General features: G+C 39.1%; 2 protein-coding genes across 14 annotated transcripts in view; both read left to right on the forward strand.

The window, feature by feature from the left end:
- The window catches only part of LOC143029865 (uncharacterized), a 137,608-nt gene that overhangs the window by 85,051 nt on the left and 29,126 nt on the right, over positions 1 to 23,431 (forward strand). For all 12 annotated transcript variants that reach the window (XM_076192997.1, XM_076192999.1, XM_076192996.1 and 9 more), the window contains one exon: positions 9,649 to 9,916. In XM_076192997.1, coding sequence (XP_076049112.1) covers positions 9,649 to 9,916 — 268 coding nt within the window. The remainder of the gene's footprint in view (positions 1 to 9,648; positions 9,917 to 23,431) is intronic.
- On the forward strand, positions 11,932 to 21,775 carry LOC143029867 (uncharacterized). Of its 2 annotated transcripts, none has more exons than XM_076193002.1 (3): positions 11,932 to 16,308; positions 16,570 to 16,696; positions 21,757 to 21,775. In XM_076193002.1, the coding sequence occupies exons 1-2, from the start codon at positions 11,962 to 11,964 to the stop codon at positions 16,588 to 16,590; spliced, it is 4,368 nt and encodes a 1,455-aa protein (XP_076049117.1). In that variant the 5' UTR covers positions 11,932 to 11,961; the 3' UTR covers positions 16,591 to 16,696; positions 21,757 to 21,775. The 2 variants fall into 2 exon arrangements, with proteins under 2 accessions (XP_076049117.1, XP_076049116.1); XM_076193001.1 differs by lacking the exon at positions 21,757 to 21,775 and adding an exon at positions 16,961 to 17,067.

The raw sequence follows: 23,431 nt of genomic DNA on the forward strand, positions 1-23,431 counted from the left end.
TAGTTGTTGTGCTGCCTGAGAGGGAATTTGGGATTTGGAATAGGTAGTTGAGAATGTGCTGCACAACAAAAAACGAATGAAATAGAATGTAAGTTGAAAACTTGAAGGGACTACATAGAAATGGATAAGCGTTTTCTATATAACAGATATTTGCAAACAATCGTGAAAGAAGTATGTTGGTTGGAGGTGTCTAGCTGAGCATGACAGGTTTGCTCTATGTCAGTATGATGGTTGGAATAGACAGCTGTACAAGCTTCCTTTGAAGTAAATTGCTTCAGGCAGACCTACATAATGTTTATGAGTTTTGCAGATATTTCCTTAATTATGTAATATGTTCATTAAGTCCCAGAAAACATATTTTGTTGAACTTATTTTAATATTCTTTGTTCAAGTAGACAGTAAGATATTAATGTCATACAATACTGCAGGTTTAGTCTTGACAGTAAATAAAAATTAGCTTTACTGCACGTAAGCTTGAAATCACTCGAACACAACTTCTTTGTTGAACGACACCCAATAGTGGGACCAGCGGACCAAAGAAATACCTTTTCATCAAAAATGTACCAGAAAATAGTACAGATGTGGTAGCCAAGTAGTGTGAGGTGAAAAATTCTTGCGCCGTGTAGGGCAAACTGTTAGACCTCCAATTAGTTCCATAGAAACTTATGAATATGAATGATGTACCAAGTAACACCATCATGAACGAAGAATGCACACTGTGCTAGTAATAATAATGCTAATAAAAAGACGCAGCCTCTGAACTATGGAAGTAAAGCCTAGCGGGCAGGCGAGGAAAGAGACGGAAGTGACGCCATTAAACCAGTTATGATGTTGGCCTACGTAATGGAAAAGACGCGAATGACTTGAAGAAAAATGAGTCGGTTATTATTAATAGCAACACACTTAAATACAGTCACTGAATAACATTACTGGAGGGACAGTCTTATTTTTATTTTGCATAATTAATTGACCTTGTTCCGCTAATTTGATGAGTGTTCGTTTTCTAAGAGTATTTGATCAATATTTTTGGTTGGGGTTTTGCAAATGGCCTTCGCGCCTGCGTTGAAGCACGTAGGCCATGCGTGTTCACCTCCAGCACCATTGCTGTTTCCTCGGTGCCCTTCTCACGTTAAAGTACACGCTTGGCTCATGGTCATCGCTATCTTTAGCCAACTCAGCGCCGGTTAATTTAGGGTGACTGTTCATTCAGAATACATAGCTTATGTGCTCCCGTAGACTCTGCTTTTCAAGTTTTATCCGTCAGCATTTGGCAAAGTGTCACCTTTTAGGTCTTGCCATCCACTTCCTTGTTCAGAGTTCGGTTTGAGTTGGTATGCCTTAAGAAATTGACAGTTTTGAATATATAGGTCTCGTGCCATTGTTACGTTACAGATGAAGCTGTCGTCCACACAAATTACGCTTAGAATTGTAGACGTAGTGTATGTTTAGGGTATTCGTTAATAGAATGTTTGTTAGGGTTCAGTTAGTGAAGGTTATTTTATTTTGATATTCAGCATTTAATGCCCAATGTAAAAAGGAGGCATTAGAATCACCCCCCCTCACACACACACACAAACACTTCTCGAATACTACCAGCACCTCAAAAGGTTAAAACGCCAAGGTGGTACGGGCCGTTGGGTGTCACCTACCACACACACAGACACCTTGGGAAGAACCGCAAGGACGCCGGGCGACCGGCAGACGAGGACCACAGACACCTGGCATTTTTATCAGTACCCTGAAGGACAGAAAAAATAAACAGTCGAAAAAAAATAGAAAACACACACACTGGTGCCCTTATTATGAAGACACTAGGTAACTGCGCCTCATTTTTAGACCAGACGTGTGTCGTCTGTTCTTTCGATGGACACTTGTGTGCTGCAGCTGGGAGTTCCAACAGTGATAATGCCACATTCGAGTAATCATCCAGTACTTACACAAAATAATATCTTTACTCACAACACTGTTACTGTTGTAACTATTTGATTTCCAGTCACTGTCCACAGTCTACCATAACAGATTTATAGCAACCAAACTCACGTTTACCCACAACACAAGACATACCGGAGATATTGAACAAACATGACCGATATATATATATATATATATATATCTATATATATATATATATATATATATATATATATATATATATATATATATAACGCTTGTTGTGCGAGTATTTACACATAGGCCTCACCTATCCACTAGGTATTTCATATTCGCATACTCGGTACTCTAGGACCACATCACCTTTCCATCGCCGTGTCGTCACCCTGAGCATACCTAGCATTCATCTGTGAACACTCGGAGCCCCAGAGCGACAATCAACGCTCCTGAGCTCGTTTTCGAATGCCGGAATGTGACCAAGTGCCAAGTGACCCTCAACCACTTCGTACAATGCTTCGCAGACCTCGCGAAGTTGCAGTCAAGTTCTTTAAGGGAGTCTTTGTCCATGTTTGCACCACCTTGGAGAGTGCACTGGTGTCATGGGGCACAAGTAGATATATCAGGAAATGTGCTTCAATGGGGAATATTTGGTCTAGCCACTGGTTAGTATTTGTTTTTGTGGTTGACACATGCTTCTGTTTCTCATACGGCACCTATTACTTCCCTCCCCCTTTTTCCTCACCTCCTTGTCTGTGTACATACATGGTGTATAATAATAATAAAAATTACTCGGGCCTTCATACTGATCTCTATGGGAAGAAGCATTGGACTCGGTGTCACCGATTCATAGTAATATGAGTAGAGGAGCATTCAGTGGTTGCCAGCTCTTCACGTGAAAAAAGGAGATGAAGTACAGTTGACGTGGATCGAATTCGATGCCCCCCACCTTCCCCCTCCCCGTCCCCCGGGTAGGGACGTGGCGCCGGTGTTTGGTTGGCTGCAAAGTGTACGGACTTGGTCTACCACTCAGTTTGCAGAACAAAATAATTTTGAATTTCACAATAGTATGTTGTTGTTTTTTTCGATGAGGGATGTATTGCTATAGTTTGTTGATGAAATTCACGAACACACACAAACAATACATGAATTTAAAAAAAGTTTAGATAAAATGAAATATGAAGACGGGACACCACGAGCATAGCTCCCCTTCCCGTAAAATACAACTAGGTAAACACACACACACACACACACATATATATATATATATATATATATATATATATATATATATATATATATATACTGTGTGTATGTATATTTGTGTGTACGTGCATGTTTATGTGTCAAGTGCAAAATCAGTCGCAGGGACGTGCAGAAAAGAAACATATACCAACTCTGTAATGAGACGCCGAGACGTACGCGTGCATGTAAAGAATTAACATGGTTTGAAACAAGGAAGTTTGACGGTGAGGAAAGGCGGCTGACGCGGGTGGGGGGGGGATCTTGACGCGAGCGCGCGGACGTGCTGAGAGTAGTGGGGGGGGGGAAGAGAACATATGGGTCAGAGAGGCGAATAGAAGATTCAGGAAACAAGATGGGAGAAAATTGGAAGGGATCGAGATATTAAAAGCGAAAAAGAAAGGAAAGGTGGCAATTTGACCAAAGTCTCGAGAATATAGAAGAAAAATAACGAGTGTTCTTGCGTATGGAACGGTAGGAACAAGGTCTAAATATACAGGTCAGACCGTTGGAATTCTTCTGCGCAGCTTCTGACGTCATTTGGCTGAGTCCATTTTCTCTTTGTGATACACTGAAGAAAACTGTGAAACGCCAAGGAAGACAGGAACTATAATATTTTATATATTATATATATATATATTATATATTATATATTCATATATATAGACAGGAACTATAATATTTTATATATATTTATATATATATTTTATATAATATTTGTCAGAATATAACTAATTGCGTGGAGCGGTGCGAGCGAAGGCAACGTCATTTTCCAACGACGGACCAGCTTCAACTGACAGCTATAGGACCCGCTAACCCCACTTTGAACAGCCAGGTGACGTTCACGGGCCCGCTGCGCCAACTCCCTCGAAATTCGGTCGGAAGTGGTTAGACCTTATATTCTTAGATCTTGGGTAGGAATAAAGGGGATTTGCGGAAGTAGGAAAATGCAAGGTAGGGTGGGGGATCCACAGCATGTATGGATATAATGCGGATTTTCGAAATTATGTTTCAGTTACATGGATGTGAAGATAGAAATGCCAGTTGTTAGGGGAGTGTTGGGAGACGGAACGAAATCCCTTGTTGCACGGATGGTCTGATTTGTCGACGACCCTGTGGCTAATGGGCAGGGATTGACTCCCCCCCCCCGTCTACCATAAATCATCATCACCAAAAGTCTAGGAAGTGCAGTGTTGCAACGCTTCCACTCTGACTTGTAACGGAATTCACGAATGTCAGATTGACATTCTAGCATTTCATCAGGATGACCGTTGGTGCATATCGTCAAGCGTGGTGAGGAGGGTGAGGGGGATGAGGAAGTGAGAAGGAAGTTTTGAAGAATAGATTTATGGAGAGGGGCTGAAGGAGAGACGGTGGGTTAAATATTGATTTTTATTTTATATATATATTTTTTAATAGCCAAAGGAAAATGTCCCACTTTGTCGTGGGGGGTAGAGATTGTGTGTATAAATATATAATGTTTACGAAGTGTAGGCTGCACCAGGTTTAATGTTGCCACTACTAACGGGAGATATAATCAACGGTCGCCGGTTAGGACGTCCATAAGAGGGTGGCAGCACACTAGGCATTTCTCGCTAAAATGCTACTTGCTTTTGCTACTCAGATTTTTGGTATCCAAAGTGAGTAGCATGCTGCTGACTCTTGCTGCAAGGAAAAGTGGATAACTTGCCGGGAAGAACCAACGGCAAGTTTTGCTGCTCTCTGAGTGCAGAAGAATACTTGGCTGGAAATTTTGTTTTTGTTTTCGCGTTAGCCGAAATACCACCAGCAAAACATTCTATATGTGACGGATACGCAAGACTTTGCTAACAAAGCAAGTAGCAAAAGTGAGTAGCATGCTAGCGAGAAATGCCGAGTGTGCTGCCACCTTTAGAAGTCACTGAGAAGGTGATGGCTGCGTTGGATTCTGTGAAGGAGTATAGACAAAGGGGGAGAGCAATGATGCATGGAAATGTATTCAGGATGCGAGCTTTCTTTTGGGAGAGTGACGCCTTAAGGCCTGTCTACACGAGCGGGCCTGATCGGCGGGTTTGCCCGTTAACGGGCAAATTCTCGCGGGCCTGCCCGTGAATGTTGTCCACACGACCGAAGTGATGAACAGCTGGGCCTGCCCGACGATGTTGCCAGTAGCGGGTGGAGTGCTGTACGAGAACCATGGTGCCTAGCATTGTCAAGAAAAAGATTTTGTGCTCTATGATAATAGCTGTGTGTCTCAAGAAGAAAAAGAAGAAAGGGATATGGTGTAAAGATTGGTTAAAGAAAAGAAGTATGTTTGGAAGCACTGCAACAATACTTCATGAACTACAAAGTAGTGAGGAACACGACTTCAGAAATTACCTGAGGATGAATGTAAGCACTTTTTACATCTTATTATCAAAGGTGGAGCCGTACATAGTGAAGAAAGACACAGTTATGAGAAACAGCATTACAGCAGAAGCTCGTCTGGAAGCAACTCTGCGATATTATCTTGCGTCTGGCAGGGTAGAAACTCCAGCTACCGGGCACCAGCTCAGTGATTTCGCTCGGCGGCCTTTCGGGCAATTTGATCGTTTGCCCGTCAAATATGCCCGTTAACGGGCAAGCCCGCCGATCAGGCCCGCTCGTGTAGACAGGCCTTTAGAATCTTAGATGGATGACGAGCCGAGAGCTTTGACGCTGACTGAAGACTGGAAGAGTCGGTGGTGCAGAGCCGGGTGGGGTAATGCAATGCAAGGGAGGCCGAGGTTTCCGACTGGCCATCTGTAATGGGTTTCGAGAGATCTTATATACGCGCGCGCGCACACACACACACACACACACACACACACACACACACACACACACACACACACACACACTAAATTGTGATTAGAGAAACACAAGAGGACATGGAAAGAAACTCAAAAAGGACAGTTATAGAAGAGACCTGAAAAAACAGCTTTCCCAGCAGAGTGGTGGATGTATGGAACATACTAGACAAAGCAGTAGTGTGTGCAAAAACAGTACAAGAATTTAAGAACTCTCTCTCGTTCTCTCTCTTTCTCTTGAACAAAGACCGAGGTCCAGGAGTTTGGGGGATTACTGGATGACACAGTTCAGCTTGCCCATGCTTGTGGCGAGGACATTGGGGTCTTGGAAAGCTTTACATACCTTGGTAGTGTAGTGCACAACAGTGGTGGGTCATGTCAGGACTCAGGAAGTACTACAAAGGATTGGTCTTATGGATTCTCTCAACCAGAATATGAAGCGTTGCCGTTATTTATGCAGGAGGACTAAGATTCGAATATTCAAGTCACTAGTGCTCCCAGTCTTGCTGTACGGCTATGAGGCAAGAACATTGAATGCTGACATAGAAGCGTCTCGGTGCCTTTGCTACTAAACACCTTCGGAGAATCATGAGGTATCGTTGGAATGACTTCGTATCAAACCAGAGACTATTCTGTGAGACTCAGTCTAGGAGTTACCGTCAGCATAATTCGTGAACGTCAACTCTGGCTATATGGGCATCACGTAGCACGTTGCCCTGATGCTGATCCTATTCAGCGTTTTCTCCACAAGAGACAATCCTCGATGGAGAAGATTAAGAAGGGGTTGCCCACAGAATTCATGGTTGGGGCAAGTGGATCGAAGCTGTCGAGAGTTGTTTGGAATGGGAAGGGTGACTGCATGGGAGTTTGCCCTGCTCGGGGAGACCATGGGGACTGGCGGCGGCGTGTGAGTGAAATAACACACTCCTTGCAGCCCCCAATCGATGGTGATGTTATAACATAAGAACATAGAAATGAAGGAGACTGCAAGAGACCATGAGGCCTACACTAGGCAGTTCCTAATGGATACTGTTGTGGGCAGTGCTACTTCTCGTAGTATTCTCGGTATCGCATGACGATTCTATCTAACTATGGGTCACATTCAACTGAATAAAATAGCCTGTTGGGCAGGGTTTAGTAAGTTGAATGTAGATGTTATTGGGTCGTTGGTGATTAGTAACTGTGTGCGATTTTTATATTATTCGGGACGAGACACAAAGCTATTTTGATTAGGATTTTTCGTACTGCGTTTGTAGGTAGTTTAGCGAAATCGCATACCCTAGCGACGACGGTATATAAATTACGTTATTTTATTTTATTTTTTCGAATGTAAACGTAAAAAGAGAATTACTAAAACGGAAACATGCTGTTTAGCACATAGTAGTAATAATATTAATAAAAATAACAAAAACAACAATAATGATAACAATGATAATAGTAATTAACAAATTATGATGATGATTCTTGCCTGGCGTTTCTCTGGAAAACGGCAGCCCATGGACGAACTATCGGTTAGAATAATGTGGGCCAGTTTAAATGTCACCAATTTATAGTAGATAATGGGAATAGTCACCAATTCTAACGTGGGGGAAATACAGTCAAGTTCATAGTGATCTAGGGCTCGCCTGTAGAATGAGGCGAGATATTGACGAGTTTTTAAAATGGACATGATTCCCTCTGCCGTTCATCTTTTAGAACCATCACTTTCCGTTGATCCCACAATGTTATTACTAACAACTATTAGTTGATTTGAGATCATTACTAATAACTCAATTGCTAATACGGTTGTGATTTTATGTATTTACTCATTTGTTTATTTATCCATTTGTTGATTTTCTATATATATATATATATATATATATATATATATATATAAGTGGGTCACATGAAGAATTGTCACCCCAGAACGCCCACATGAAGAATCGTCCCCATGAGATCCCACCTGAAGAATTGTCACCCCATTACGCCGAATATCAACAGTGGAACCTAACCTAATCTTTAGATTAGGTTAGGTTGAACGAGGGTTATGCTTATTGTCATCAACTTACACAACCGGAGAATCGCAAACCTAGGTTGGCCTGCATAAAGAATTGTAATTCTGTCGAAGTCAGGGGTGACGATTCATGTTATATATATATATATATATATATATATATATATATATATATATATATATATATATATATATATATATATATATATATATATATGTATGTGCACATTCATGCGTGTGTGTATATGCTTGTTTATTTAATTTATTTCATTTTTCTACAAAAGTAGATGCAGTTTAGGAAGCAGAGATGAGGAAGAAAACGAATCATTTTTTTTAATTGACAAACTTTGTCAAGTGTCACCAAAGTATACGAAGCAACGAAGAAGAACGACAAGGAGAGTGACAGAGAGGTGAAAAGCTCGTCTATCCAAAAATAGACCCAAGTCGTGAGGATGAACTCTGGTCTTGAGTTGAAAATGAGTGTGGTGGGACTGTCTTACCTATGGATTTGGAAGAATACTTGTGCATGGATTATTACGATACTGAAACAGTTTAATGTAGGCAGGCTTAGATATGTTTTAGGTGGATAATTTCGTTGAATTGCGTCACTGCCTTGGCCTGCTCACCAAGTGCGCGTCAGTTGGGAACGGTTTGAGGTTGGTAGGCCTTATTTATTTATTTGATTTTATTTACCGATTTTATTTGTTTTATTAACCTTATTTTATTTACTTTATTATACTAATTCTCTTTGTTATATTTCTTCATTGATTAGTTTATATAATTTTTGTAGGTAATGGTGATTAGCAACATTATTATTATTATAGTTTGTAGGCTTCATTGTATTGTCGTTGTACGTACAGTATCGGTTTCTAAAAGAAGGGCAGAGTATTGACAAAGTAAGATTGAAACCACAGAAGAAATAGTTCCATTAACCCTTTCGCTACCGAGAGGTCTGCCAAGGAGATGCACAAAATAGTCTGAAGGCAGTCGGAAAAGAGGAAAAGTAACGCTCATGGCGGAAGGTTTGCAGCAGTAACCACCGCTTTGTCATTGCAACAATTATTTATTGATCTATTATTATCTATTTATTTATTTATTTTATTTATTTATTTATTTACATGTTATTATTTTTTTCTTGAGTGGAGAACAATCTCCTGTCCAACCGTACTGCGTGACTTGTTCCAAAGGATGTCGATCCCTCAAACATCGACGACTGCGTACAATTTGCTGTCAAGATTGAATGAACAATGTGATGGCAGCTAAAATCAAATAAATAATAATGATAATAAAGTGAAATAATGGAAATGCTACCCAGCACGGAAGGTGAATAAACAAACTGGTCAGCATTTGGTGTAAATGAATATACACAAATGTCAACTACTGTATGGGTTTTCGTGTCGCGTTGGGGGTAGGTGACGCGCGCAAAGTAGTTTAACTGAAGTTTATTGTTTTAATGGTGGGAGGAAGTTGCATGAGGACAACTTCAGCTTCAGGCAAGCAGGCAAGCAGGAAATCATTTCAAGCTTTATGCTGCAGAGGGCGACACACGCTCACACTGTTGGCACCACGACGTGGAGGCACTCTATTTATGGACAAATATTTTTACATTCCCTCCCAACGTCCTTTTATATTTCTTATGTAAATAGCACAGTTAGGTATTTTAGCATATATATACAGTAGGTCAAAAATCAAAAACCGTTTCTTCTTAACACTATGCAGATGTGAACTTGAGAAGGCCCAAAAGGAACATGAGGAGAAGTTGGCCAGAGTGGCTCAAGACCACGAAAAGAACCAGCAGTGTGAGCTGGAGGCTGTGAGGGCAAGACACCAACGGAGCCTGCAAGATCGTGATGCCACAATTGCCGCTCTGAAAGACCAGGCCGACGAAGAACGATCACGGATGGAGGAAAAAGAAGAAGAGCTCTCCAATGAGTTGGAGGAGCTTCGCGCCAGGCTGAAGAAGGCTGAAGACGCCTTAGAGCAAGAGGTGAGTAACGGGGTGGTTGGCATTCGTGACCTTTATGGGCAGGTGTCCAGAGCAACAGGGTAATATGTCCTCAGGTCTGACGAAACGGCAGCAGCAGCAGGAGGAGGAGGAGGGGAAAAGGCAGTGGAGACCAACACATGGCGGGAGTACATCCAGCGACCGTGTGTAGTCGAACAGTCAAAGGCAGAAGGAAGTAAAAGAAAAAACAAAAACCGTAGTGACCTCTCGAGGTTTAGGGGAGGAGAGGTTAGGTTTTGGACACGTGCCAAGTCGAGGGCGAGACCCGTGGCAGCTGGCACTGTGCATCGTGGGGCCGCCCTACTGGCACATCGTGAGGAACCCTCTTTAGCCCCAGTCTGGTAAGGGCTGCTTTGGGTGTGGAGGAGGTCTGCTTAGTCTTGGGAGAGGAGCGCCGTGACATCGGCCCCGGTGCTTAAGTAGTGTGGGCATTAGTCCCTGGCACTGAACAACGACACAGTGCCGGCGGATATACAACACAAATTCTTTAAGCTGTTAGTCTGCCAGGCTAAGTAGAAATGACTGACGCGCCACTCGACATCGACGCCGAGTGTCGGCAACTGCAAGAGCATTTGCGACAGCTGACGAGGGACAGAGAAGTCATCTTCAGGCAGTTTGAAGAGCTGACCCTAAGCAATCGAAGACTAGCACGCGAAATCGAGGATGACGATGAAGCGACCTTTGAAAACCTTGGGAAGTTCGAAAAGGAGAAAAGAAGTTTGGAGAACAAACTAGAAGCCCTGGAAAAGAGTTTGAAGGAGAAAAACGAAAGTATTGCCGCTCTTGATGCCAAAGTCAGTGAATATTTACTACATGTTAGTACCCAAAGTAACTTGAAAGCTGACGAGATCGAAAGGGTGACAGGCGAAGTTGCTGCACGTGTGCAGAACGAGAAGAAGGCGGTGTCGACTTCGGACATACATGCGCCGTCGAGCGAGACGAGCGTCGTCAGTGGGGAAGGAGACACAGGGAGGGGGGAGGGGCTGGGGCCAAGCACAGACATCAGTCAAGTGCAGAAGGAAGAAGTGCAGGTTACGACGTCAACTGCATGTCATGACGTCGAAAAAGATGCAGCCCCTGAGGAAGTTACTGAGCCTAAGGTAGGAGCCAGTGTTACGCCACCAAAGGAAGAAGCTGTTGAGGTCACATGCAAGAAAGATGCAGATGAGGTTGTGAAGACAGAATCTGGTGTTGGCCAAGAAGGATCTGTTTGTGTAGTGGACAAACCAGCCAGTGGTACTGCACAAGAAACAGTAAGTATTGAAACCCCAGAAATAACTGCGGAGGCAGTGCAAGAAGTTGCTGCAGGCACAGTAAAAGGAACTGTTGCCAGTGCAGTACAGGAAATAGCTACCATTAAAGAAGAAGCAACTGCAATTGCAGTACAAGAAAAACGTGACAGTCCAGTACAAGAAACTGAGAGTGTAAAAACAGATGAAACAAAGATTCCTGAGGCAACAGGTGATATAGCATTAAAACCCAGTACTGATTCAACAAAAGAAATAGTTCCTGAGGCTAGACAGGAGGTTACTAGTACAATCTCGGAAGTTACCGCAGCAGAAAAACCAAAAGCAGTTCACCAGAATGTTGAACCTGATGATTCCGTGGAAGTTTCACCCCAGGAAACAGTTAGTGAAACAGTTGAGGATGTACCCAGTGAAAAAGTTAAAACAGCTATAGCTCCTTCTGGTCAGGATGTTGCCACAAAAACTGTAGAAGTACCCACTGGTGAGTTAGGTAGTAAGCCTACAGAAATTGGTCGAAAGGAAATTGTAAACCAAGGGGATAGTGAAGTTATAGCTGAGGAAAGTGCTGCTACCCCTCAGGAAATTGCTGGTGGTGTCATAGATAGGCAGACCACAGGAGCCAAAGCAGTAGAAAGCAAACCAGAGAAAGAATCAACACCCTCCACTTTACCTGGACCCCCCTGCAGTGATGATGAAGTAAAAGTTTCTGGTAAAGGAGAAGAGGAATCAACAGTAAAGTCTTTGGTAAGGGAAGTTGAGGGTACTGATAGTTTGCACGAGATGGGGGTAAGGGAAAATCAACCTTTAGACCAGTCAGGAGAAGGAATCAAAACAAAGGATGATGAACAAACTGATGTATTGGTATCAGCAGATATTGCACCTTCAGGTAAGGTAGTTGATGTTTCCTTAGTTTTAGATGGTAAGGAGTCAATCGAGGGAATACACCAAATTACTTCACTCTCAACACTGGTGAGTGAGTTAAAGAGAGTGAAGGAAGATATGAATAAATGTATGACTGTTAAGGAGACCTCTTTCATAGAGCTTGAAGACCAACTTACAAAAACAAAAGAAGAGATGGGAGCACTGAAGCAGAATTTGGTCAGGATGACTGAAGACATGGAAGATAAGGTAAAAGATTATGAAACATTAATGAAAGATAATCAGCAGAAGGTGGCTGATATTGAATCGAAAAAACTAGATATTAAGAAAATGAATGATAAATGCTTTTCATTGGAAAGTGAAAAATCTGACATTCTTCGTAAATTGGAAGTTTTAGAAATCATGATGACAGAGTATCGCACTGAAATTGCAACTCTTGTAGAAGAAAAAACTTCATTGGAGAAAAAGGCTGAGACCCTTGCAGCAAATCAAGCAGAAGACACAAAGGTTACTTCAGTACTGGATCAAGAAACCACTGATGAAACGCCACATGAATCACTTGTAAGTACCCAAAACCAAAGTGATTTGGAGTCTGATAATGCTGCTGTTGATCAGGGAGATTCAGACAGTCCATTTGAGGAAATACCCAAACCAAAATCAGTTGATACACCAGAGCCATCTCCATCAGAACCAGATAAACTACCTGAGCAATCTAAAGTACCAGGGCCTACTGTCATTCTCAAATCACCTCCTGTGACTGAACCCGTATCAGTTCCAGTAGAGGTTTCTGTGCCAACTCCTGCGACTGTATCAGTATCTACTCCAGTGCAGATTTCTGAGTCATCTCCTGTGACTTTGAATGTATCTGAACCTGCTCAGACCACTGAATCAGAGCCACCAGCTGCAGGTGCAGGAGAACCACAAGTAGCAAAAGATTCAGAAGACAGTAATGAGGATGAAGATCAAAAAGAAGTTGATGCCTTTACTCAGAAAATACATGAATTGGAAAAACACTCCAAGGGTCTTAACTCTAAGTTGAAGGTAGCACATAAACAGATAAAGGTCATGCAAAGGGAAAGAGAACATAAACAAAGAGAATGTGAAGTTCTTCAGCGAAAGGTGGAGAAGGTAGAAATGAAAATGTGTGAACTGCAAGGAACATTTGATGTTTTAATGAAGGCCATTATGGCAGAACGTGATGACCTATTGAAAGAGGTGGAACAAAAATCAAAGGAAATAGAATCTTTGAATAATGCCTTAAAGGAGTGCAAAGAAAGTTTTGAAAGACAGATATCTATTTTAGCTAATGAGAAATTAGCAGTTGAACATGAGAGAGATAGATATAAATCAGGAGAACTGGTATCTGAGTCTGTTGCTTCAGACAAAGCTTTAAGAGAAACTGTTGAGAAGGAAAGAGATTCCTTAAAAGCAAATCTTAAAGACAAAATTGTGGAAGCTGAAAATTTAGAAAAGAAACTGGCACAAGTTCAAAAAGATATGGATGACTTTGTTGTTTGTTTAAAGGAGGAGAAAGAACGTTGGGTGGAGGAAACAGAAAAGACGAAGAAACAAAAGGAATCTGTTGAAGAAATGTTTTCTTCTTTGCAAAAGGAGCATATAGAAGTTTCAGAAAGGAATGAAATTCTCGAGACATCATTTAAGAAGTTAGAGACCACAATTAAAGAAAAAGATGCAAGTCTTGAGTCGTTCAAGCTGCAGCAGGAGGATCTGCAGCAACAACTAGAAGATCTCAATACTAAGAATTTCAATCTCACATCTGAAATGTATACAAAAGAAGAAGAGCTAAAAGAGGAGTTGGCAGCACGAGAAGCAACAATTCAAGAACTGAATACAACCCTGGTCAACAACCAAAAGCAGTCCATGGAAAACTATCATGCTCTTCAAGAGGACATGCAGGCTTTAGAGCAGAAATTTAAACTACTCGAGGAAACAAATCATGAAAATAAAGAAGAGTTAAAGAATGTTAAAGAATCTAATGAAGAAAAAGATGTCCAAATTAAGGCACTCAAAGAGAAATTTATAGCATATCAGGAGAGTGTAAATAGATCTGAAGGCATTGCTACAGCATCGGCATCCTCAGGAGACACAGAGTTTGATGAGGAAAGACCAAATGGTTCAGATTCCATAGCAGTTAATATCATTCCAATGGACTATAAGAAACAGATTGAAGATTTGCAGAAGCGTGAGAAAGAATTGTTAGAACTGATTGAGCATAATAATGAGAAGTCTGCTGAGCAGATTTTGGAGCTTAAGGCTTTGGTGGACCCTAGTGTTTATGACTTGCAGCAAAAAATTATCCAACTTGAAAATGAACTAGAAAAGGCAAAGATGGTTTGTGAGGAAAAGGAAAGAACAGCAGTGGCATTCAAATCTCAAGAAGAATTTGACAGAATCATTAAGGAAAAAGAAGGGAAGTTGGTGGAATTAGATGGGAGAGTTAATGATCTTGAGTTATGTTTGGCCAGTAAGAGCTCTTACATTCTTGAGCTTGAAGAACGGCTTGAGGGTAATGAAAAAAAGTCCGAAAAGGCAGAAGAAGAAATTGCTAGCATTAAAAGGGAAGTAGAATGCCATCTTTCAGAGATTAAAAAGCTGAACAGTGAAATTTCCAGGTTAAGGGAAGAATTAGACCAGGTATATGCAGAGCAATCATCACTCAAGGAGAAGGTAGAGCATTTGGAAATTCAAAAACAACAGAATGAAAAGGAAAAGGAAACACTTATTAGTGAGTATGAGACGAAATTGAAGCAAGCCAATGGATGCATAGAAAGTATTGAGACAGATGTAGAAGAAAAAAAAAACTTGGTTGAAAGTCTAAAATTAGAACTTAGTCATAAAGAAAGTAGTCATTATGAAAATTTAAAGAAATTAGAATTAAGTCATGTAGAGGTAGTAACAAAATTGAATGAGGGTTTGCATAAAATAAAAGATATGAATGAAAAGAAATTACAGGAATTAGAAAAGCAGATAAACTTGCTGAAGGATGAGAAACTGTCTCTTGAGGGGGAACTTAAACAAGTTGTTGTTAAAAATGAAGAAATTAAGAATAAATTAAGTACTGAGTTCGGAGATCAAATTACTGGATTACAAACAAAGGTTGATAAACTTCAGCAAGATAAAGATGTGTTTGAAGAAGAAAAACAAAAACTCAGGGACGACTTTGAGGAGCAGCAGACAATGACAATAACAATGCAAAATGAGATGGTTGCAGACCTTGAAAAACTCATCCTGTCTTTAGAGAATGAAAAGAAAAACTTACAGGAGGAGGTGAATTCTTTAAAAGAAAAAAACGAGAATCTTGTTAGTTCTCAAAAAAGTGATGATGAAGAGCTTACTGGTACAAAAAAAAAGCTTGATGACATAGAAAAAGAAAATGAAACATTAATAGAATTTAAGAAAGATTTTGAATCAAAATTTATATTTCTAACAAATGAATTAAAAGAAAAAGTAATGGATTATCAGAAATCACAAAACGAACTTGAGGAATTAAACAAAAAATTAGATGATTACAATTCAGTCTTTGAAGAACAGGAACAGATTTATTCAGAGAAGCTAAAAGAAGAAAAAGAAAAACATTTAGTTCAATACAAATCCTTTAAGGAAGAAATGTTACATGAAATGGATATAATTTCACAGAGAAAAGATGAATTGTCATTAGAATATGAAGATAAAATATGTACCATTGAAGGAGAGTATGAGGAGAGATTAAATGCTACCAGAGAAAGATATGAAATACAGATGATGGAAGATAAAGCAGATTTTGGTAGAGTATTGGTTACAAAGATAGATGAGTATGAAAATCAACTTCAAGAAAAGAATTGGGATATTGAAGCCCTTAGTGTTCAATTGCACCATCTACAAGGGAATTTAGATGATAAAGTAAATCTTATTGAAACTTTAGAATGTAATTTAAGTGATACTAATTTATTACGAATGGACCTAGAATCCCAAGTAGAAGACCTTAAGTTTAAACTTTCAAAAATGGAATCTGTCGATGAACTACGAAGTGAATACAAGGACAAAATGGACATTCTACGACACAATCTCAAGGAGGAGTATGAAGGCAAAGTGTGTGCTTTAAAAGCTGAATTTTCACTTAGTTGTGCAAATGAAATTGAACAGCTGTGTTCAGAGCATGAGACCAAGATGGCAGACCTCCAAGCTCAGGCAGACCAAAAATATGCAAAGCTCCAAATGGAAGCTGAGGCAAAGATAGAAGATTTGAAGGTAGCTTGTGAACCAGATGTCAGTGTAACTTGATGTGAAATATTTAGATTTGGTGTTTACATTAAAATCTTACAAATATTTATATTTCTTTTGATATAAAGTAATGGAGGTAAAAACATCAGTGATTCATACTTCATGAAACACTGTTGTATTCATGCATACAAGTACATTCAGAGCATAGCAACTCTAGCATACCTCCCACATATATCCGTAATGTTGGACAGTGAAGTAACATGTTTTCATCATGATCACCAATCCAAGTCCAAATTAGAAGAACAATGATAGAAACTGAAGCCTGGACAGAGATTTAGTGTCCGGGGCTCTCTAGTGTTCCTCTCCACTGCCTCATGAATGCATAGAAACCGCAAGTGAATGATGATGGAAGAAGGTAAGTCAGATTTCTTTTGAAGTGATAGATTTTGCATTACTGACGATTAACTTCTGCATCTTGTAACCTCTTCATAAGGTAGATTGGTTTGTTTAGTGGGACCTCACTCAAACCAGAGTGCTTTTTTTTTTCTTATCTTTTAATTTTTTTCAATATGTATATATATATAAATGTCATCTTCATGTAAGATATATTTAATAATATAGTAATAAAACATATATACGGTACATGCATATACCAAAAGGCCTTTTCCCCCCATGTAAGGGTGGTGGCTGAGTACAAGCAAATATCCATCCCTCACCCATCCAAAAACCCATTGAATATTCCTCTCATCTTAGCTCCTCATGGATGAAGGGTCATCCATGTTCTCAGCCACACTGCTCAGGTGAGAGGCAGTACAGCAAGACATAGGATATACTGCAGGATTCAGTAATGATGATGATGACAGTCAATCAATCCATACATACATACATATACCAAAGGCTTTTTCCCCCTGCATGGGGGGGTAGCCATAGTTGCAGGTATCTCTTGCAGGAGACCCCAAGATACCAGCAACAGTCACCAGAGTAACCCAGAAGTTACTCAAGGAAGAAATATTGTCTGGTTATGATTCGGGAGGGTCAATGTAAGATGAGGTATTCATTATCTTCTGTGTGATGGCTGCATCTGGAATAGTTTTTTTTTTGTGGCCAGGGTTATTCTGTGTTTACATTATCTTAGTTCTGGACAGTGACCTGAATGCAGTAATGGAAGTGAGGTTCTTGCTTCTCTTGGGAGGGGTTTTTGTGTGGATCTGGTGGGGTTTGATGGAGAAGATTTGGTGGTTGGTCTTAGAGTGCTTCACTTGTGATCTGAGAGTAAATTCATTTTTGTATGGATGTATTATGCAATGTAGGTAGAAGGTTGTTGTAGATGTTTGAGCAATATACTGCTGGTATTGTTGTCTTTTTCTTGTGTTTAGTTTGTTGTACTTGTCTGATGTAATGTGATTGGTGAGTAGAGTTGATGACTCTTGATAGAACTATGTACCTATTATTTTCATGTGATTTCTATAGAGAATTTTGGTTTCCATGTATAGGTGTTCTGTTTGAGTGCATCCTGTTCTTATTCTCCATAGTCTATTTTGTATAGTTTGTAAAGTATCTATATTTTCCTAAATCATGGGAACTATACTGTGGCTCTTAAGAACTGTTTTTAGACTGTGTTTAAAGTTTCCTTTAGTCCAAACTCCATACTTGCAACTAACTTGTATGTTTATTTTCTTGCTGATTTTCACTGTCAGATCTTTTATATGTGGATTGAAATTTACATATCAGATGTGAGGCCCAGAATTTTAAGGTTCTTTTTTAGTGGAAAGGTTTGAACTTTCATTTTTAATATTGGCTGTTTGTTTGATTCATGGTTGTCTCAAGTGAGCAGTGTTACTAACAAAAATAATAATGATTGCCAGTATTTACATACAATCAGTGACATTACTCACTCCAGACAACCATGAATCAAAGGAACCTCCAATAGTGATTTTGAATGGCTGGCCTGTGCCGATAGGGGAAAAAAAGGCCTCACATTTGATGTGCACAAGTCCTTCATTTCACATATCAAGGACCCCACTATGAGAGCAAATAAGAAACTGAATGTACTATGCTAAGGTCAATGGCAAGCCTAAGATTTGACAAGTTGAAAGAAATACTACAGCTTACAAACAACTCATAAGAGTCACAGTTGACTCTGCCTCTCCAACATGGTTCCCAGACATCAAGAAAACAGGCGTCCTATAGACAATACAAAACAAAGTACTAAGAATAACAGAATGCATCAGAACCACCCCAGTTACCTGCACTCAGAATCCTGGATGCTTTCAATAGTGCGACACATGAAAATGACAGGCTTGAGATTTTGTGTAAAAGTTCTTGATTCTACCCATCCTTTACACCACATTACACAAGTACAACTAGACACAACAGAAAAACAACTCCAGCTTCATACTGTAATGATATCTATAAAAATATTCCATCAGTACCCCAGGGCATATCTACACAAACATGCACTCTGATCTCAAAGCAGGCTCTCCAAGACAGGCCCCTGAACTTAGTACTACAACTAACCACCAAGACATTAACCCTACTGAGAAATTACTCCCACAGTAGGCAAGAATCACACTGGTATGACTGTATTCAGGCCACCACTCAGCACTAAAGAAATACTAATACAGATTCAAATTGTACTAGATGTGACTACACAAAAAATACTGACCACCTCATCCTACACTGACCTGCCACATCCTACAACTTGCTCTCACCATATCTAGACAGAAGCACAACACATCCTCTGTGAATGAAATGTGGGGCAACATGGCTGTCACCAGTAAGGTCCATGGATCTCCTGCAAGAGTAACCTAATGCAATGGAATGACTGACATACAAATGCTGTCACTTGCATTAACAGCGTTGTATTGCCTAGTAATTTTTGCCAGTATTTCAGTGTTAGCAGTGAAAAAAGAAAAATATATAATTAATATATCTATATGTTTTATATAGTTATTTTTGTAATGTATTCGGTACTTCTGTCGTGGTGTCATGGTTATTGTATCATGTAAGCCTGCTAGTATTTTGGAAGAACTGATTTGAGATGATTCAGTCAAAAAATATGCAGCATGAATGGGAGATTTATTTTATATTTACAACTTGAAAGTAGGAAAATATGTACCAAGCCCTTTCACTAAAAATGTCTGCAAAAATTAGGATAAATAAAGCATGATAATTGTTTAGAAAAAAGGAATATAAGATATCCAGGAATGAGCATACAAAGAAAAGGAGAGAAGAAAAAAGCATTTTAAGGAAAGTATAATTGACAAATGCTGATATGAACTTAAGCTATTTTACTGATTTGTTAATGGTAAACTGAAACATAAGAATTAAATGACAAAATTGAAAGTAGATGGAATAGTGAGAATCATAAAGCACAATTATAAATAATGAACAGTAACTTCAAGTCCATGTTTACCAAGGAGAGCTATTTTAAGGGAAACAAGGGAGTTTCTGGAAGTGAGGTGTTGTATGATGAAGAAACTAGGAGATGTGTGCAATGATTGTGGGCTAGAGGACATAAACATGGAAGTAAAGAGGTGTTAAAACTCTGAAACACCAGAAGTGAGAAAAGCCTTGGGACCAAATGGGATCTCAAACTGGATACTGTACTTAAAGAATACTGGTAACCGTTGGGAAACAATATTCATAGTCTCTGTTTGCTAAAAGAAGTAATACTGCAGGATTGTAAGAGCAAATGTAGTATCAATCCATATATGGAAGTTAAGAGTTGGCACTGAATTATAGACTGGTGTTCATGACTAGCATGATAATGAAATTAATTGAAAGAATTGCATAAATAGGTTAAATATCTTGAAGGAGATGAACATTTTGATGGACAGTCATATGTGGCTTCAGATGTGAAAGGTCATGTGTGTCAAACGTTATTAAGCTTTTACTTGAATGTTTTATGTGCTGCAAAAGAGAAAGGGCTGGGTGAATTGCCCTTACCTAACTAGAGAATATTTTTGACATTTAACTACTATGGAAATTGGAACATATTTGAGGAATAGGAGGAAACTTCTCAAATGAATGAGGTTTCTTGAAGGGCAGGTACATAAGGAGAGTAATGAAAGATAATTTGTCAGGATGGAAGGCAGTGACAAACAGAGACCTACAAGGGTAATTTCTAGCTCCTGTAATGTAACTTATTCATATAAAGACATGATAGAAGACATTACAAGTTATACTAACATGTTTGCAGGTGATACAAAGATCATGAGAACATTAAGTGATGTTTCCTATAGGAAGAGTGGTTTCATTAATCAATCAATCCATTGCCGTTAGGTTTCTATTGCAGGAGACCCATGCTTCCCAAGTAACCAGCAATGGCCACGGGGGGGGGTGAGAAATAATGTCGTGTTCTCAAGAAATTGATAATGTGGAGCATAGTAGGATGAGGTCTTCAATGTCTTCTGTCTGGTTGTTGCATCTAGTGCAGTTTGTTGATGTTGTTTTAATACTGGATGGTGTCTTGACTCCAGTGTGCCAGTGAGGTTCTTACTTCTCTTGAGAGGGACTTAACTGTAGGACTGATGTTTAGGAAGTGTTGGTGAAATATTTAGTTTGGTGGTCTCTCTTGAAGAGCTTGTTTGGTGAGCTGGGTGTGGATGTATAGTGTGGTACTGGTGGTAGAATGTTGTATATGCTTCAGTAGTAAGTTGCTGGGGTGATTTTTCAATTCAGTTAGCAGTACTTGCATGAGATGGGTGAGTGGGATTGAGGGCTCTAACACAGAACTACGTACCTTTCATTTTCATACACTATTCTGTGAGGAAGATTTTAGTTTCTGTAAATAGGTATCTTATTGGGGTGATTTTGATGCATTCTAGTATCACTCTCAATGCTTTATTGTGTATAGTTTGTAAAATGTCTGCTTGTGTTGCTGATTGTTGGGAACCAAACTGTGGAAACAGTCAAAGGTGGTTTGTATGAATTGTATGAAAGATAATAAATTATTTCTATTTGTTGTTTGAAGCCTGTGCTTGCAATGAATTGTAGTATGTTTTTTTTTTTTTTTTTTTTTTTTTTTTTCATAGTCAGAACTTTGACATGTGGGCTGAAGGTTATGTATTAAAAGTGAGGCCTAAATCTTTAAGGTTTCTTTCCAATGGAAAGGTTTAACAATTATAGTGTAGGGTGTTTTTATTTTATCTTATTTTATTTTATTTTATTTATTTATTTTTATGGACGAGTAATGTTGTAGCAGAAAAATACAGAGTGGGGAACCCTTAATCCCCACATTTCTTCTCAGTTGCCTTTTACAACATTAGGGGTCACCAAACTATGGCCTATGGGCTGGATCTGGCAAGGTCATTTTATCTGGTCCACTTCTGCTTTTCTTTTTCCTTCTTTCTTTCTCTTTTCTTTTTCTTTTCTTTTTTTCTTTTTACTTCTTTTCTTTTTTCTTTTTCTTTTTCTCTCTTTTATCTTCTTTTTCTTTTCTTTTTCTTCCTCTTTTTTTTCCAATTTTATCAGTTATCTGGCCTACTCCGAAAACAAGTTCGGTGATCCCTATACTACAAGCATGGGAAGATGGTGATGGCATCCCCCACACACACAACCATCACAGTAGTGCTTATCTGTTTTGGTATGAGAGCATGTTTGATATTTAAACTTTGTCCTGATGCTATGGTCTTGATACTAATGAAAAGTTACTACATCTTTCTCACTATTTTGTATCTCTTTGATAACTAGTTCTTCAGTACTGTATGTCATAGTTTACCATTGCCTTTAGAAACAGAAATGGAAAATTATTGATATACTAGTTGCCTGTCTTGATACTATACAGTTTGTTTTCCTTTCTATTTTCCCATTACTTGCAAAAGAATGACTTAATCTGCATGTATTCTAGTCTAAAGATGTAGTGATGATATTTCTCAGTGCTGTACAATATACATCAATACATTTTTTTAACTCGCCCAAAGAAATGGCACGTCTACTACAGTGTCAGGTAAATTTCTGTGCCACATTTTTGCAGAATCTATTTAGAAATATTCCTTGATAATGTGTTTTATAAATCAAATTATTATTATGACTTTATAAGATGTTTTGGAATTAATTAGAATAATCTTAGTAGAGATGAGTTCATTAAATATATGAGGAGCTGTTAGTAAAAGGTCTTACGTCATCAGCCATTTGTATGTAGTGATGCTGTTTGTGGTGCAGTTCTTGTAATAACAGAATAGTGTCCAAGCTTTTTAATGTCTTTGTACATATGTATTGATATCCCATACTTTTTAGATTTTGAAATGGTGTGAACAAAAGATGTTTAATGTGTGAGCTATGGGTTATGATCAAGAGAAAGAGGAGGGAATATTAGATTTAATCAGTTATGTATCCTGATAGAGGATTGAAGATTGAATATAGTGTACATAAGTGAAGAAGTATATACATATATATATATATAATATATAAATATATATATATATATATATATATATATACATATATATATATATATATATATACAAATATAATTTCTCTCTTTCTCTTTCTCTCTCTCTGTAAATGGATAAGTGGGGAGGGTGCCATATGCTATAGAATAAAGTGGTGGGAGTAGACCAGCTTTAGACCCTTCAATGGAAGTGCTGTATCTCACTGCATTGGTGTGTTCGGTGACAGGGATGACTGTTCATTCACAAGGTGCTAAGATAGGAGGGTGTAGGGTGGATGTATGTTATGACCTGACCATCCATTTATAAGTGGAAGGGCCTTTTGGTACATATGTTTATGTGCTGTGGAAGTGAAAAGGCCAAATGCTTGAGAAATGTGATAGGTCATGCAAGAATTGATAGTAAGAAATGTGAAGGTGAGGCTGAGAATGGAAATAGAGCTGTCATATAGGATAGATCAAGTAGTGCTGAGACATGTTGTCTAGGAATTGTTAGTGTGGGATATTGTTTGTATGAGATATTCTGTCCTTTGTGTGATGGTCGCATCTGGGGCAGTTTGAATTTGCCCCAGATTTGCACATTACTAAAAGAACCCATGATGAAGGAAAAAAATATCTATATAAAAGACTTTACTTATGACATTTATTTGAGGAGATTTTACTCAGATGACCCTAGGGAAGGACTGTTGAAGGACACAGGTGCATTCTAATTCCTTCTTAGAACTTTGTGGAATGCCCTGAATAGTTCTAAAGTAATAC

This window comes from Oratosquilla oratoria, chromosome 11 (assembly GCF_046742065.1).
Source record: "Oratosquilla oratoria isolate Oo_2021 chromosome 11, ASM4674206v1, whole genome shotgun sequence".
Classification (NCBI taxonomy): domain Eukaryota; kingdom Metazoa; phylum Arthropoda; class Malacostraca; order Stomatopoda; family Squillidae; genus Oratosquilla; species Oratosquilla oratoria.